The sequence below is a fragment of the Mesoplodon bidens genome, assembly GCF_964165515.1.
Source record: "Mesoplodon bidens genome assembly, chromosome: 14".
NCBI lineage: Eukaryota > Metazoa > Chordata > Mammalia > Artiodactyla > Ziphiidae > Mesoplodon > Mesoplodon bidens.
In genome coordinates, this window is record NC_138170.1 from 50,650,868 (window position 1) to 50,667,650 (window position 16,783).

At 56.2% G+C, this 16,783-nt stretch overlaps 1 protein-coding gene across 1 annotated transcript in view; it reads right to left on the minus strand.

The window, feature by feature from the left end:
* Window positions 1-16,783, minus strand: part of TTC7A (tetratricopeptide repeat domain 7A) — a 123,180-nt gene that overhangs the window by 50,468 nt on the left and 55,929 nt on the right. Inside the window, exons 9-11 of the mRNA XM_081254250.1 lie at window positions 7,086-7,223; window positions 5,169-5,252; window positions 1,228-1,332 (exon numbers count right to left, since the gene is read on the minus strand). Of these exons, the coding sequence (XP_081110376.1) occupies window positions 1,228-1,332; window positions 5,169-5,252; window positions 7,086-7,223 (327 nt within the window). The remainder of the gene's footprint in view (window positions 1-1,227; window positions 1,333-5,168; window positions 5,253-7,085; window positions 7,224-16,783) is intronic.

The window sequence follows — 16,783 nt, forward strand, 5'->3', positions numbered from 1 at the left end:
TGCATATCATACATGGGGACCTGAGGACCAGGGAACAGAGGGAAAGGTGATGCTTCCTCCCCCCTCCACCAATCGTGCGAGGGAGTCAGTCCCTGCAGCAGAGGGGGGATGAGGCCCGCTGGGCGGTGAGGCAGGGACCCCTCGGAGAGGGTCCTCAGGATACCTGGCGGAGTCTCCCTTCCCAGGACTGGAGGAGTTGGAGAGGCTGCTAATTCTGAAGTGCCTGCTGTAGGCACCTGGAGCCTGGCCCCTTTGCCTTGGAACAAGCTGGGCACCCGACAGCGAGGGTAGGCTGGGGTGTCACGACATCAGGAAGGGGAGGACCATGTATGGGAGAAGCTCCCCCTTTGGGAGACGCTGGGCCAATGAAGGAACTGGGCTTATTTAGCCTGAAGAGAGGAGATGTGGGTGGGGCTGACAGCCAACACATGGGAGAGATGCTGCACTGTTCTATGTCACTCAAGAGGGTGGAAATAGGACCTCCCCTGACATCAGGAGGCTGATGTGGACCTGAGGAAGCCAGGAATGTAGGCAAGGGAGCTCCCAGTGGGAGGAGACACCCGTGGAGAGGCCCCGCCGCTAGACCCCTCCAGGCTGGGAGCAGCAGCGCAGGGAGCCTGGCGGAGGGGAGCACGAAGGCGAGGCCTGGGGCTCTGGGTTCCGGGCCCAGGGCTCTTTGCTCACTCCCCCTGCTGACCTCCTCGAGGTAAAGTGCTGCTGGGCAGAGGGCACACATCGAGCTCATCTTTAGTTCAGCCGCCTCAGCAGATGGTAAGCAGGCAGCTGAGCACAAAGCAGGGACCAGGGGGCTGGAGCCCAGAGGAAGGAGGGGGCTGACAGAGAGGCCACCTTCCCATTGGCCCAGAGCTGGTTCTGACTCCAAATGGTGCGTTGGCCCAGGTAACTCCAAGGTCCTGCCCGCTGCCCCTGCTGCTGGGCAGGCGGGGGGCACCCCAACTTTTGACTCCACATTTGGCTCCCTGGAGACATTCAAGGCTGAACCACAAACCTGACACCATCCTGAGTTGGGGATGGAGGCTGGAGTTTTCTCAGAAGCCGTTCTCCACCCCCCTCTCCCCTCCAGGCCTGCCCGCCTCGAAGCTCCCCACGCTCCCCCACCCCTTACACACACAGCGAGGTGCACACACGATCACCTGGCGCCCACCTGCCACCATCCTCCCACGGGAAGCTGCCAGGACCTGGGCCCTGACCCCGTAGCTCACTCACCCAGTGCAGGGACCCTATGCAGAGCTTGGCGGCCATCAGGGGCACCGTGGGGTCCGAGGGTCGCAGCTTCACGCACTCCCGCAGCAGTGACACGGCATAGGATGACTGCAGGAGAAAGGGTGGGCAACACAGTCACTCGCAGCCCTGGGCTGTGGCAGACTGGGTGCCTCATGCCCACAGTGGGGGCAGCTCCCAAACAGCCAGCCCCAGCTCTGCGCCCCGTTCCTCCCAAGTCAGGAAGAGGCCCAGTGGGAGGAGCCCAGGCAGTGGTGGCAGGCAAGTCCCCCCTGGGTCTCAGTTTCCTCATCTGGAGAATGAAGGCTGTGACCCTTGCCCAGAAGTGATGTGATAAGAGCTAAGGTGACAACAGAGGGAAGCCCTCCAAAAGGAATTCAAATGTGAACCACAGAAATTTTAGAGGTAGAAGGAATTCTCTCAGACCCCTGAGTTCAACACCCTCAGTTTATAGGTGGCAAGATGAGGATAAGCCCCCATGGGGACTGGAGGCAGGACCGGTGGTGGGGAGTGTGGGGAGCATAAAGGCCGGCAGGGAAGCAGCAGGAGAGAAGCCATGGAGATGGGGCCACACTAGACATGCTGAGGATGGCCAAGTGTGAAAGGTCTGCAAAACCCAGCCCACAGGCCAAATCTGGCCCTCTGCCTGCTTTTGTAAATAAAGTTTTATTGGAACTTGGCCACATCCATTCATGGGGATATTGCCTATGGCTGCTTTCGTGAGGCAAAGGCAGAGTGGAGTAGTTCCCACAGAGACTGTTTGGCCCGCAAAGTCAAAAATGTTTACTCTCTGACGCTTTACAGAAAGCGTGCTGACCCCTGTTCTAACTGCTTTATAAATATGAAGTCATTTGCTTTTCACAGCTCTCCTATGAGGTAGGTTGCTATGTCCCTATTTACAGATGAGGAAACTGAAATGCAGAGAAGTTAAATACTGTGTTTGAAGCCACACTGCCCCTAAGTGGCTGAGCTGGGGTTTGAGCAGTCTGGCTCTAAGCTTGTAACCACTGCCCTATGCTGCCTCTGTGGTGACTACCTTGGCCAGAGAGGAGGCCTCTCTCTCCCTGCTGTGTACACACACACACACACACACACACACACACGCACACACGCACACACGCACACACACGGCGAGTGCGTGTAACTACAATTCCCACAAGCTGGGCCCTTCAGTGGGCCAAGCTCCCCACCGTTAGTTAGCTCTCATCCTCCCCAGCCACTCCAGACCCCCGCTGGGGAAATGCGGGATCTAGAGGACTCTCCTGTCCACAGCACAGTGTGGACTGGCTGATGGAGACCTGGGGCCCCACTGGCCTGTGTCCACTCTGGACCCCTGCCTTTCTCTAGCTCTCTTTCCTTTCCCCCTGAGAAAGGAGAGCTTTTCTCAGCCCCAAGCATGGGGCTGGGGGATGCGGGGTCACTGCATGGAGGGGGGAAGAGGCCATGGCTCTTGCCTGTCAGGTGCCCACAGAAAGGCTGGGGAGAGAGGACAAAGTCCCCACCACACTGCTCTCTCATGAAAGAAGAGGGTATGAGACCAAGAGGGTGTCAGCACATGACCAGCTGGGAGGCTGCGGGGGAGGGAGGTACCCGGCCTGGGCTGGGGCGAGGGAGGCCGGTGAGGGGCTCAGCAAGAGCTGCCAGGCCATCCCCCTCTCCGGAGACCCCCTCCTGTGAAGGTCGCTCCCAGATCCCTCGGCGCAGCCCCCTCTGCCCACACACTCTGGCAGGCCTGCCCCCTCCCTGGCTGCTGACCTCTGCATCCCTGAAACACAGGCTGCTCTAACCCTGACCCTCCACGTCCCACCCCACCCAGACCACAAAACACTGCTATTTAAGGAGCCATCTGAGGACTCCACAGTCGGAGGTGACGGCTCTTTTTTTCTTTTTTTGTCATTCTGGTTACCTAGCAACGCAGCCAGCTGTGACTGCCGAGGAGACCAAGAGGAGTGACCTAAATCACGCCATGGAACTCCTCCTCTCTTCCTGCAGGTGGAGGTGCCAGATATATTGATATCTGCTCAGCCTCGCCTTCTGCGCACAATCGCAGGTACAGAACCTTGATTCCCACCTTAGGCTCTTGGCAAAGGCGAGGTCTGGCCACGCTTCCGAGGGCTGCCTGAGCCAACCCGGCAGACTGATCCGGTGCGCAGGGTTCCTGAGGGGCGGGGGTGGAGAGTGCGCTTCCAGAACGATCTCCTGCTGCACTGAATGCAGGGGTGGGTGTAACCCAGCCTGTGGGGCCTCACGCATGAGGAACTCACTGATCACCCCAACTTCCTGCCTGTAAGGCCATTCTCGTATCCACCTTGCTGGTCTGGGAAGGAGCCGGGCCAGGACACCAGCTCCCCGGATCTTGGGGTATGCCAGGCTGCATCTGGACCTCTCTGAGCCTGGCTCTTCTCAGTAAGGAGGTTGAAGACCCTGTAATGTGACACCTTTTCCTGAGACTGGGGGGGCTTCCAGGAGCACCCCCAGAAATTAAAGGTAACTTCTGAGCACAGTGCACTCTTCTGAGGAGGGGTCACCACTTCCCTCAGCATCTCAAAGGGGTTCATGACTCACAGAAGGCTGAGAACCTGGCCCTGGGCCTCTTGGACCATACTCACTATGACAAGACTAGAGGCTCTTTCTCTGTTCCCTGGAGGTGGGAAGAAGCTGTTGCATCCCACTGCAAGCTGTCTGCCCAGGCTCCATACGAGCTCCAGCACCTCGCCACCCCGAGGGCCTCGCCCTATCTGTGTTCTGAGCTCTGAGCCTCGACAAGGCCCTGCGGAGTGCAGAGCCAGGGTACGTCATGTCATGACTTCAGGATGCTCGGGGAGGTGGCCGGTGTGATGGGGGAAGGGGAAGAGGTCTGGGAAGACAAATGCCGGGCAAGGAAAGGGGGGTGCAGAGGAGGCTCCCACTCGATTCTCGGCTTCACCTCTCTGGGCCCTTCCCACCTGTCGGGCTGCAGCACCTGCCTTTCTTGCCCTTTCCTGCCAGGACCTGGCCACCCTCCATTCATGGAGGAGCTGCTGGCAAGGCCGGGAGGGCCCTCCTCGGAGATGGCTGCGGGGCTAGAAACGGCAGGTGGTGCAGATGGGGCGGGGCGGTGGGGGGGCAGGGAGGAATCCCCTCAGCCCCACAAATGGGCTCCGGGTGTTACAGCTCTTGGAACCATCTGCGAGCTCATGCCTCCTTACTTCCTGCCTTCGTAGCATCCTCAGCCCCAACACCCTCAGCGCCCAGCTCCGGAAAGGTTTTCCTTTCATGTCACTGCTGAGAATAGCGGCTTATGTAAGTGTGATTCTCATGGGAGGGAAAACTAGTGGGTGCTGGGGCAGGGCTTGGCGGGTGGAGAGCAAACGCAGCTCTGGAAACTGGAATAAGGTCAGCCCCGCGCCGAGCAGGGTTTCTCCTGACCACCCCCGGCCACGCCCTCCTCTCCTCGAAGCACTCCCTCCACACTCCCTGGGCGGGGGGGGGGGGGGGGGCCCTGCTCGCTCCTAGGTGAGTTCCGGATGTCCTTTCCTGATGCCACGCTCCCTCCTGGGCAGGAAGAGAGCTGCAGCCCAAATGGAACAATGTTCCCCTCGCCTGGAACCCCCACGTCCATGCCTGCCTCAGGCAGTCACACCAACCAACTCACAGGCGGAAATGCTACGATGCCCCAGGTGTGCACATATCCTCAGAGAAAAGCATCCACAGACACACCTGCCTACCTGGCACAGTCGTAACTCACAGGTAGGCACCAGATGCACACAGGGGTCTGTGTGTGACCCTTCATGCCCCTCGTTCCCTGGAGATTAAAATCAGCTGCTGGACAATATTTCTGAATCACTGCCCCGCCCTCCACCCACCTCTGGGAAGGACTAGAGGAGAGCAGACCACCCTCCCCGCCAAGGGTGAGTGTACAACCCCCAGCACACCCTGGGTCTTACCTTCCCACAAGCCACCATGGAGAGGGCCACTTGGTACCAAAGGTGAAATTCTCCAAATGCAAACCTCATGGCTCGCTCCAGGCACTGGGGAGAGGGAGAGGGTCAGTACTTCCCCTCCAGGGGTCCTCCCCACACCAGCCCACCCCATACCCTTCAGGGGGAATCTCTGCCCAAGTCACTTCCCGCAGGAGGTCGCCAGAGCTCATACTTGGTTCCTGTCGGAAAACTCCAGGGGTAACCTGTCTCTGCCACTCGCATGCTGTGTGACCTTGTGCAAGTCTCTCACCCTCTCTGGCCCTCGGTTCCCACCTCCATATCATGTGAACACCTCACAAGGGCGATGGTGAAAAGCAAATGAGATTGGTTAAAGTGCTTTCAAAATGTAAACATCAAATAAAAATAAGAACAGCTGACAATTCTTCTTACTATGGTGCCTGGCACCATACTCAGCTTTCTACGTGTATTAACTCATTTACTCTTCCCAACAACCCAGTGAAGCGGGTTCTCTAATTACCCCCCACTTCACAGATGAAGAAGCTGAAGCTTAGTAAACGACTTGCCACAGTCATAGGGCCAGTGTCAGACATACTGACTCTAAAGCCCGTGCATAAAACGCTGCCCAAATGTACAGGCTTCCTCCTGCTCTTCCCTACGACCACCGAGAAAAACCCTCTGTTCCCTGGCCACTCTGACCCTGGGTCACTCCAAGTCAGGGGCTGCCTGTGAGACCTGACAGTCACCATCAGAGGCGGCTCCAGGTGACGGAGGCAGAAGCCAGCATTCGAGGCCAGGATTCACTGTGCGGCCATGGTCAGGCGGGTGGGGGACAGAGGTGAGGGGTGCAGGACCACACAGCAGGTACTTTCAGAGCTTGGTGGCCTGGGCCCCCCCGTGCTGGCTCAACCGCACCCCCTGCACCATCCTGGGCAGAAACCCACCTCTCTGGGCCTCGCCTTCCTCCCTGGTGAACTTGAGAGACCACTTATCCCCCCATGTTAAAGAAGGTATTTTCTGGAAGCACCTCGCACAGTGCCTTGGTGTGAGCAAGGGCTCAGCAGGCGTGGCCGCCCCTCCTCGGGAGGGCTCCTCGGGAGCCCTCCCAAACACATGCAAAGAGAATCTGCCACCTAGGGGGCCACCTGTACAAGGAGCCAAGGGCCCCCAAGCCACCCGTGATCCCAGCCTGGATCTGAAAGCTCAAAAATGTGCGCAGGCCATTCGCACTGTGGGGCGGGGGCGGGAGAGAGAGGCAGCTCGGTGCTCCTGGTCCCCACATCCTGGAGAGGGACCACCCTCTGGGCCCAGCCCATGGAGCACTGCCCCAGCACTGTTTGCCCAATACAGTGGGCGTGCTCTGTCTAGCCACGGTGGGAGGGGGATCCAGGCTCCCGACCACACCCAGCTCAGGACCCTGCCCGGACAGGTAGTCACAAAACACCAGCATCACCTCTGGGGGAAACTGAGGGGTGGATAATTTTTCTCTTGTGCTTCTCTATACAACACCATGCGTTCTTTCACAAAAAACACATGAAAATATCTGTAAAACAGGTCTTCCCTGGTGGCGCAGTGGTTGAGAGTCCGCCTGCCGATGAAGGGGACACGGGTTCGTGCCCTGGTCCGGGAAGAACCCACGTGCCGTGGAGCGGCTGGGCCCGTGAGCCATGGCCGCTGAGCCCGCGCGTCCGGAGCCTGTGCTCCGCAATGGGAGAGGCCACAGCAGTGAGAGGCCCGCGTACCGCAAAAAAAAAAAAAAAAAAAAAAAAAAAAAATCTGTAAAACAAACAAACAAAAACCACCCTGCCAGTAGAAGGGTAGCCCTCTCGGCACTGGAAATACGACAGTCCCCAGCTGGGTCTCCCAAGAACAGAGCTGTACCCCTTGGTGGAGGCAGGGGAGGGGCAGTGGAGGAGGCTGTACCTCGGAGAGCATGACATACTGGCCCCTCCTGCCCAGCGTGATGCTCAGGAGGTCGTAGATGGCCGCAGCATTCCGCAGGCTCACTGCCCGCTCCTCCTCCTGCTCCGGTGCCCGGCTCAGCACCACATCCCGAGTAGCCTGTGGGGAGACACGGTTTAGGAAAGAGCAAGACAGAAAATGAGCAGGTGCCCGTCCCCCCCACAGGACCCCAGCCTCTGAACCCAGTGACCGTCACCCTTTCGCCGCTGACCCAGGTCACGCTCCTAGAACCAGCCAGAGCCTTTCCCCACCCCCAAGACAGAGAGCAAACCCTCCACCCACAGCCCAGGCTGGGGTAAGACAGCAGTCCTGAGGGCCCATGCTGCTGATCTTCAGTGTTTTATTCTGCAGTCAAACCTACAGAAAAGCCACAAGAACAGTACCACAGCAGTAACCCAACGGTTAACACTGACCACCCAGCTTTGTCGCTCTAATAATAGTAGTAGGAGTAGTCAGTTAAGGCAACTTGGCACTTCACCCCTAAAGAAAAGAGGACATTCTTTCTATAACCACAACAGAAATGCCAAATTCAGGAAGCGGAACACCGTTATTTCTATTCTCTAATACCAGCTCATATCCAGATTTCGCCGCCTGTCCCATTGATGGCCTTTCTGGTAGAGTCATCGTGCCAGGATCCAATCCAGGATTGGTGCCATGTCTCTTGTGCCTTTCATGGGAAGAGTCCTGCAGCCCTTGCCTGGCTCCAGGATACTGGCATTATTGAGGGTACAGGCCAGCTGTTCTGGGGGACAGCTCCTTGTGTGTTTGTAACCGTCCACTCACAGAAAGAGCTTCAGATAGTATCTGGAACTGACTAGATCAGGGGGGCGGCTCTGCAGCTTGACTCACAGGGCGGGCGTTTGGGCTGTGGCCCCTCTGTGCCCTCTTCTCTTCCTCTGCAGGCCCCCCAAGTCCCTCTTATAAGGAACCTCACACCTCCTTCCCATCACCCCTGCGTCCAGCCCAGACCTATCCCTGACTCCTTCTGACTAACCCCTCCTCTCTGTCCCTCCTCAAAATCCAGGGTCTCTGTGCTTGGCATCTGGCACTCAGGAGTCCAGTAGCTCAGAGATGCCTGGGCGGGGCAGGGTGTGCTGCTCAGGGAGGGGAGGGGCGAGGGAAAACGTGCTTTAGGAGTGGGCGATTCTGTACGATCTGCAGGGGGGAACTCTGTATCACCCCATCAGAGTGAAATCTCCCCATCAGGAACTGGGGACCCTCTTGTTCTGTGGCCTGTGGTCCCACCCTCTCTTGTACACTCACACCCTGGGGACAGACTCAGGCTCGGGAGTAGCTAAACAGGAGTCACGGGGATCCCCCGCAGGGTGGGGACCAGGCTGGGGATGCTCTGGGGCCCCCATGTCTCCTACACACAGACACACACACAGAGGGCTGTGCCTGAGCTGAAGCGAAGCTGGGTTCTGGCCAGACGCCCCCACTGGCTGCTCCCAGCATCCCCTCCTCTCCTGCCTCTTCTCCCCTCGGCCAAAGGGGTCTCTTCCCAGCATCCCCCTCCGTCTGCAGAAGAGGCTGAACCCCCTTCCGTGAGTTGGGACTTGCCCTCCTCTACTTCCCCACAAAGGACTGCAGATCCAAGAACTTGGCTTTTTGACAGAATAAAAAGGACCTGCTGACTCTTAAAACCCAGATCCCCACTGGTCAGGTTCAAACAATGCGTCCCCAGGTGGTCCTCACAGCCTTCTTCGGGGCAGGACTACTATCCCCTCCTCCAGGTCAGGGGCTGAGGCTCCCAGGGGTGATGACTGCAGAGGGAGAAGCTCAACAGCCTTTGGACTGTAGGCTCTGAATGTGTGCTACCGTGCAGGCCTGAAGCATATTCCCATAGAGGCTTCTGGAAGCCAGAATGCCTGTAAGACCCAAGGATGTGACTCACCCAGGGGGGCATTTCAGTAAGGCAGGCCAGTGGCCAGGGGTCCTGATGGCTGCCCTTCTAGGCACAATAGGCAAGGGCTGCCCACCGCCCCGACGGGCATGGACCTGCCCCAGGAGAGGGTGCCGGGGATGCCAGGATATCCCCAGAAAGGCTGAGCACCAGTGCCAGCCTGGTAAACAAGAGCTGACGGTCAGGTGCCAAAGGATTAAGGAAGAGGAATGGAGAGGAGAAGTGCCAGAGAAATCCCCCTCCTTCCTGGTGATATCCACCCACACAGGCAGCAACAGGAAGAGAGAAGAGATTCTAAGGAGAGCCATGGCAGGAACTATTACACCGAGAAGCACAGAACTCGCTCTGCGCCTGGCCATGGACCTCCCCACTCCTCCACCTCCAGCAACGCCCCAGCTCTCACCGCCCTGGGTGGGCCCCGGAGAGGCGGCCCCCACCAGGCAGCAATGGGGGTGGGGTCGGGGGCAGGAGGTCAGGGAATGAGAGGATGGGAGGCACAGTCTCTGCACTCAGGGAGGGGCTATGGAAACGGGACGCAGCAGCAGTCCACAACGAACACAGTGAGTGGATCTGACCTAGAACTCTGGTGGGAGAGAGAGGTCCTGATGGAAGGCTGCCTGCAGGGGTGGCCTTCCTGCAGGACACATCCAGGATCGGGGACCCACCCATGCAGACTAATCTCAGGCAGGGGATGGTGAGCAGTGAGCTCTGGTCGGCCTATCCTCCAGGTGCAGCCCCTGCCAGACCCCCACTCCCAACTCCCCTCCTTTCTGTGGCTGCCATGAGACCCTGCCCACTTGGCCAGCTTCCCTCCACTAGCTCCCAAGTCCTTCCCTGCAGGAAGGACTCCCTTCCCTCTCCTCACCGAGGCCCATCTTTGTCCCATCTGTCAGCATGGATGCCTTCTGGCTCCTCAAACTCAATTCAAGGATCCCTTCCTTCTGCCACTGTCCCCGACTTACCTCAGCAGGCAAGGCTGCCCACCCCCACCCCATCCTCTCCCAACCCTGGGAACACACCCGGGCCCCTGCACACCCCACTGGCTCACGGGTTCTCGGGGATGCATCTCACTCATCTCGAGCCTCCCAGCCCCAGCACAGGCCTGCACACAGCATTCTCAAGTGACATTAGAAAGAGAAGGATCTCTGGGCCTGGGGTGGAAACTTCCTCCTGTTGTCCTAGACCTTGACCTTTAAAAGAACAGCGTCTCTGAATGTGGTGCCTGGTGGGAGGGAGGCACGGATTTCCAGCTCTGGGCAAGCATTAGGTCAGAAGGACAGGAACAGAAGAGGGGCTCACAGCAGCATCTCCTCTGCCTGGGGACTGCCCCCCAACACACAGACAGTGGGGAAGTTATCTTCTCGCGGGTCCTCAGGACTTGGCACTTGCGCCAAGAGGGAAGCATGGGGCCCCAAAGGAAAGCCAAAAGCAGAAGTTTGCCGAGTGGTTGCTATGGCTTTGGGGCAGGGCCGCAATGAATTGCTCCAGTGCTTGCAGGGCAGCTGGGCAGCCTGTGTACGTAACCATGCAACAGGGTGGGGTGGGGAGAACTGGGGCAGGAAAAAAAGAAGCCTCGGCGGGGCTGGCAACAGGGTAGGAACTCACGTGCAGCTCAGGGGCCAGAGCAGGCCTCAGGGCACAGGGCCTCAGACCCTCTGGGGGCTTCAGGTCCCCACCTAGGGCCCCAGGTGTCCCATTCCCTCCTCTGCTGCACTCACCTCCCTCAGGCCACACAGTGCTCCCAGCTCCATCAGCAGCCTGCCTTGAACTGGTCCCAGTCACACTCTTTCCCTTCCACCATTTAAATGTCCTCACATGGAAATCCTCCAGATCAGATGCAGTGAGAGACATGAATCATGCAGAAACTAAATGGTATTCTCACCACCACACTCCTTACTGCTTTTGGGATAATGGCAGGCTATTCTCCTCTGTTTTTCCCTGCAAAACCCCCAGGCCCCCCACCTCTGGAGGTGCCCTGCCCTTATTTAATCCATGCATTTAATCCCAGGCAGGGCTCAGCAGCTGTCCCTGAGACAAGCTCCTAGCCTTGCACCCTCTGCTGTCCTCCCAGGGGCAGTCTCCCCAGACTAAGGGACATTCACCCCACGCCTCCAGCAGGTCAGAAGAGGAAAAGCCAAAGAAACGTGGTCCTCCACACCTCCCCATCATCCAGTGTGACCCACTTGTGGTCTTTGGACACGTATCCATGAAGCACATATGGGGCCTTAAGAAAACGCCCACAAGGGCATCGCCATTCCCCGAGCTGGGGCAGCCCACGTGACACCTCAGGCAAGATGGTTCTTGCTCAAATAGCCATCCCTCATGTGTGTGCCATGCATTTTAGGAACTGAATCATCACTGCCATGATCCCACAGTAACCCCACGGAGGGGCAGGATGAAACTGCTGATGCCCCCTTTGCAGGCAGGGAAACTGAGCCCCAGAGGGTGTACTAACATGTGCGGGGTCTCCAGGAATTAAGGCTGAACCTCCAATAGCCAGTCCAGGATGGCTTCTGCTGCCCTGAGCACCTGCTGTCTCGTGGGCTCCTCTGCCATCCCTGGTCCCCACCCTCTGCTGGCTGCAGGGCTACAGACAGCACTGACCTTCAGTTCGCCCAGCCCTGTTTCTCCTGATCCCGGACAAAAGCAGGGTAGGAGAAGGAAAGGGAACTAACTTGTAGAGCACTTTGTAAGTGGTATCTCATAATGCTGACAACAACCATCTCCCGTTCTACTGTCCTATTTTACAGATGAGAAAACTGAGGCCCAGAGAGACCAGGGAGGCTCCTCAAGGCATACAGATAGGGGGTTTAGGACCCAGATTAGAACCTAGACATTCTGACTTCACCCCTGGCTCTTCCCCTGCCTCCAGGTGCTTCCAAGGAAGTGTCTACTAGCCCCGCCCATGCCATCAGAGGCCCTCAGATGTCTCTGCTTAGGGAAGCACCAAAGCAAAACACAGGCTGGACTTTCTCAGTCAGGCCTCAGGTGCTGCTTCTCTGCAGAGAACAAGCTCCTTGGACCACGTCAGTCCTGTTCTCAGAGACAACCTCTCTGCTGGCCAAGGACCCAGCCTCAGGGCCTGCTGCTCACCTCCCTCAACAATAGCCCCAGAAAGGAGTCTCCTGGTGGCATCAGTGCCTGGCCCCTGCCCCTCCTCCCTGGAGGATGGCAGCACGTCCTGCTCGTGTTGTCACCCCCACTGGCAGACATCATCTCCACCGGCTCTCGAGCCGCCAGTCCACAGAGCCAAGAAATAACACGCCCTGTGCCGTGTCCCTCTACACAGCGACCCCGGCCAGGCCCCCGCCAGCCCACGTTCCTGTGCATCGGGCTCCTACAGCAGAAATCTTCCTGCCAGCGACGGCGCGAGGATCTCCCCCCTCCACTGCTCCAAGGGTTCCAAACTGGCAGCATTAACAGACCCTTTCCGCTGGCAGCCTTCAGCACAGCAGGGCCTCGTGTCAGAGCAAGCCAGGCGCCAGAAGCGGGAACAATCTGTGCTCACCTGCTGAGTCCCAAATGGAATCAAGCCCAAGAAGCGTTTTTGTGTTGGTTTTTTTTTTAACCAAACAGTATCCTCAAACCAATTTTTCTCCAACCAGACCTGAATCTAAATGTTTTCTAAAATTAATGACTCAGAACCAGGTAGTCGTCAGGATAAAACGAATACATGTTCAACACCCACAATGTACCAGGCACCTTCATGCTCGTTTTCTTACTTCATCCACCCAATTCCTGCAAGAGAGACCTTATTAGCCCCATTTTACAGAAAACTGAGGATCAGGGAGGTAAGAGACTTGCCCAGGCTACACAGGTTGTGAACGGCCAATTCAAGATTCAAATCACTGGATGCCTGATGTTGGGCATGGATGGCAGTTAGTTTGTTAACCTGCAGGATCCCAGGCCCCAGGGGCTTACCGCCCCCCCCATCTCAACCCAAGCCTCTGTGTCCTTTCAGCTCCCAAAAAGCCTGACACCAGCAGCAGCTTCTCCCCCAGCTGAACGAAACAGGGGCTCGAGGATTCAATTTGCTCTAACACATATTTTTATGCCTTAGATCAAGATTTGAGAAATGGCAGAGTCCTGTACCTCCTGGTTACCCAACTGAGAAAATCAGGTTGATTTTGACACAGGTTCTTTCAAAAACTAGTCAGAAAGAGAAAAACAAATACCGTATGCTAACACATATATATAGAATCTAAAAAAAAAAAAAAGTTTTTGAAGAAACTAAGGGCCGGACAGGACTAAAGACACAGATGTAGAGGATGGACTTGAGGACACGGGGAGGGGGAAGGGTAAGCTGGGACGAAGTCAGAGAGGGGCATGGACATATATACACTACCAAATGTAAAACAGATAGCTAGTGGGAAGCAGCCGCATAGCACAGGGAGATCAGCTCGGTGTTTTGTGTCCAACTAGAGAGGTAGGACAGCGAGGGTGGGAGGGAGACGCAAGAGGGAGGGCATATAGGGATGTATGTATAGATATAGCTGATACACTTTGTTATACAGCAGAAACTAACACACCATTGTAGAGCAATTATATTCCAATAAAGGTGTTAAAAAAAAAAAACAACAAGAATATGCATTTGAGGTTCAGCAGACTGAGATAATTCCTTCTGATTTGGGGACCCGGATTTCCTCCGTGTCCCCAGACACGTGTTCCACTGGGTAGGGAGACGCCTGGGACGAGCGCTGTGATTTAACTATTCCTCATTCTACCCCCAGTGCTGGGCACAGCCCAGCACACTGTCGCTGCTCAAACAAGACCGGATGGTGGAGAGATGAGTAGGTGGGTGGCTGGATGGGTAGGTGGATGGGCATTTTTAAGTGTCCTTTTGGTCCTGAAAACTCAAAACTGAGTCCAAAACACAAATCTCCTTTAGCAAGTTATAACTCATGTCCCTTGCGTTTCCGTGAAAGCATTTGTTAAGGTTTCTATTTACCTCTTGAAAGACAAGGTCTGCCCGATTCATTCTGATCACACTCAGCCCAAAACAAAAACCATACTTCAGGTACCCAGACCCCATGCAGCCTACTCCTCTGAGTTGCAAACCACAAAATAGGGGTGGACGCGCTCAGGAAACCTGCAACACCCTTTCCTGGAGCAGCTAGCTCTGGCAACCCTGGAAGTGGAGAGCTGTGATGATTATGCCTCCTGGGCTGGTTGTGCTGGAATAGCTGTTACTGCGGCATAAAGAATTCTGCAGGGATTAGGAGAACCCAAGGAACAGCCAAGGCAGCTGCTGCTTCTAGAGGTTTCTCCCTATCATCTGTAGCCAAACCCAGCCAGTATTAAAGGGAGATGAGGAAAACCCTGCTGGTACAGAGGCCGGGCTGAGCCTCAGGGGTCAGCTGAAGGGTCAGAGCAGGAGCCTGGCGCCCACATCTGATGGAGAATGTGACCTGCAGGAAAGGAGGAGGTAAAATAAGGGTAAGTGAGAAGTCAGAGGCGGTCTGGTCACTCCGAGAAACCGCGCGGAGCCACAGTGGCCAGATCCGGATCTCAGGTGGAAAGCCCTCAATAGATGAGACACCAAAGCTACGTCCATCGCCAACGTCCTCCCCCAAATACCTGAAGCTTCTAGATGTGTGAAAGACTGGGTGTGAGCAGGAGGAAACCAACCAGCCAGCCCTGGAAGAGTGCCTCCTCCCAGCTATAGCACACTCGGCGTCTGAGCACTTCTGCTGCTGTGCAGGCCACAGGGAAGTCCCACGACACCCGCCTGGCCAGCCGGCCTGGATCCCCTGAGTCGCCGGTGGAGGCCAGCCGGCCACATACCCTCTTGAAAGAGCTGCTTAGAGGGAAACCACCTTGGCTCCAAGTATGGGTCACCTTTTAGTAAAAGGCCATTCTCTACTTTGAGATATACGGGCAGCTTGAGGGTTTGGGGGGAATAACTTTAATGGAAAGGCACCTCAGCTCTGGTTCTGGGCACCCAGATCAAGCCGTGGCCACAGAAAATACTTAGGGAGACAGAGCCCAGCCTCTATCCCTGCCAGGGATCAAAATGCTGACCGTTCTCACACAGACAGCCAAGGCCTTCCTTGTTTACAAAGCCCTCCCCAAGCTCTGTCGCACTTGATCCTCAAAGTTACCCCCTTGACCCTTTGACAGATGAGAAAACCAAGACTTAGAGCAGTCAGTGAATCACAGACGTGATCTGAATCAAGGCTGCAAGGATTATTCGTATGTAACCTTGACCAAGACATGTACCTGTCCTGGACCTTACTTTTCTCACCTGTAAGATGGGAACATATTAGTATTAGACTGAATCATATGAAGCTTATTTTTCAAACCACTCAACACAACGCCTACCTAGATGAGATAATCAGCTTGGAATCTGGCAGAGAAAGGACCTAAGAAACGTTCCCATTTTCACCTTTTTACTTCCCACCTGCGGACAACACTGTAACCGTCAGCATAGGAAAGTGACAATAACGACCTGTGTTTCCCGAGACAGGTGAGTTCTGTGCAGTCACACCTGATGGTGTAGGTGCTGAGATGGCTGAGGTGTGTGAAGGGGGTAGGGAGAGGATACTGGTCTATGGCTGAGGTTCTATAATTAAAAACTGGGGTTCAGTCTGTGAGAAGTACACTGTTCTCCCATGAAAATCAGATCTGGCACTTGGTACCTCTACCTCCACATTGGGCTAACCAGATAGATGTCCCCACCCAGTAGCAACCACCTAACCTCCACACAAGCATGCACCGTGCAAACCTTTCAGGACCATGTCCCGGCCAGTTTGTCCTCGGGATCCAAATATCCACGCCCCTTCCCCGGCACTCTTGGATCCGAATGGACCCCGCCTGGCTGGGGAAGGATACACTCTCTCACCCCCGAGTCCAGTGTCCCTCTTCCTGTCTACTTGCTGGGGGACCTGCTCAGCCAGAGGCAACCCACTGACCAGAGTTCTCTAAACAAACCCTGGCATCACACAGTCCCAGGTTTCCAAAGGGACATTTGTTTCTGGCTATTTGGGGACCCAGTTTCTTAAACTCCACTTTCACACACTGCTCTCAGATGCATCATTTTAAAAAACCTAGTTCTCAACCCGGGAGTCCCCAGCTCATAAGCTCTGAGGGGCCCCTCAGTCAGAGGACACCTGGCTTTGCTGCTCTTGCCCACCCTTCCTTCAGCCCCCTTGGATCACCCATCCTTCACCTCACCACCTCCTGGACGACTCAACACACTTCTCCCCAACGCTGAGCCTCCACGGCACGTGTGTGTGTGCATGTGCACATGTGTGTCTGCCCGGGGCAGGAGAAGCGGGTCTTGTGAAAAAAATCTAGAGAGCATTTCACGTGTGCTCTAGCTGGCACACCTTACCCCCTCCGCCTTATTTTTCCATAGCACTTAGACATCGCAACCCTGGGTAGTTGAGTAGTTAATTCATTTATTGCCCACCTCCCTCACTAGAATGTAAGCTCCATGAGGGCGGGGAGTTTTCTCCATTTTGTTTGCTGCTGCTTCTCTGGCGTCTAGAACAGGGCCTGGCACAAAGTGGATGACACTCTGTATTAGGAGTGGCATGAATGAGTGGATCCCTTGTACAGGCACCTCACCTCTGTGAGTCACTGTCACCTTAGAGGTGGGAGCTGAGGCTCACAGAGCTTAGGTGATCTGCCCAGGGCCCTCCGCTACTGAGTGGCAGGGCCGGAACCTGAATCCAGGCCTCCTGCCGTGAAAGTACACGTTCCTTCCACCCCCTTCCATCATCACTGACCCAGCGCAGAACTGTTCACGCAACCT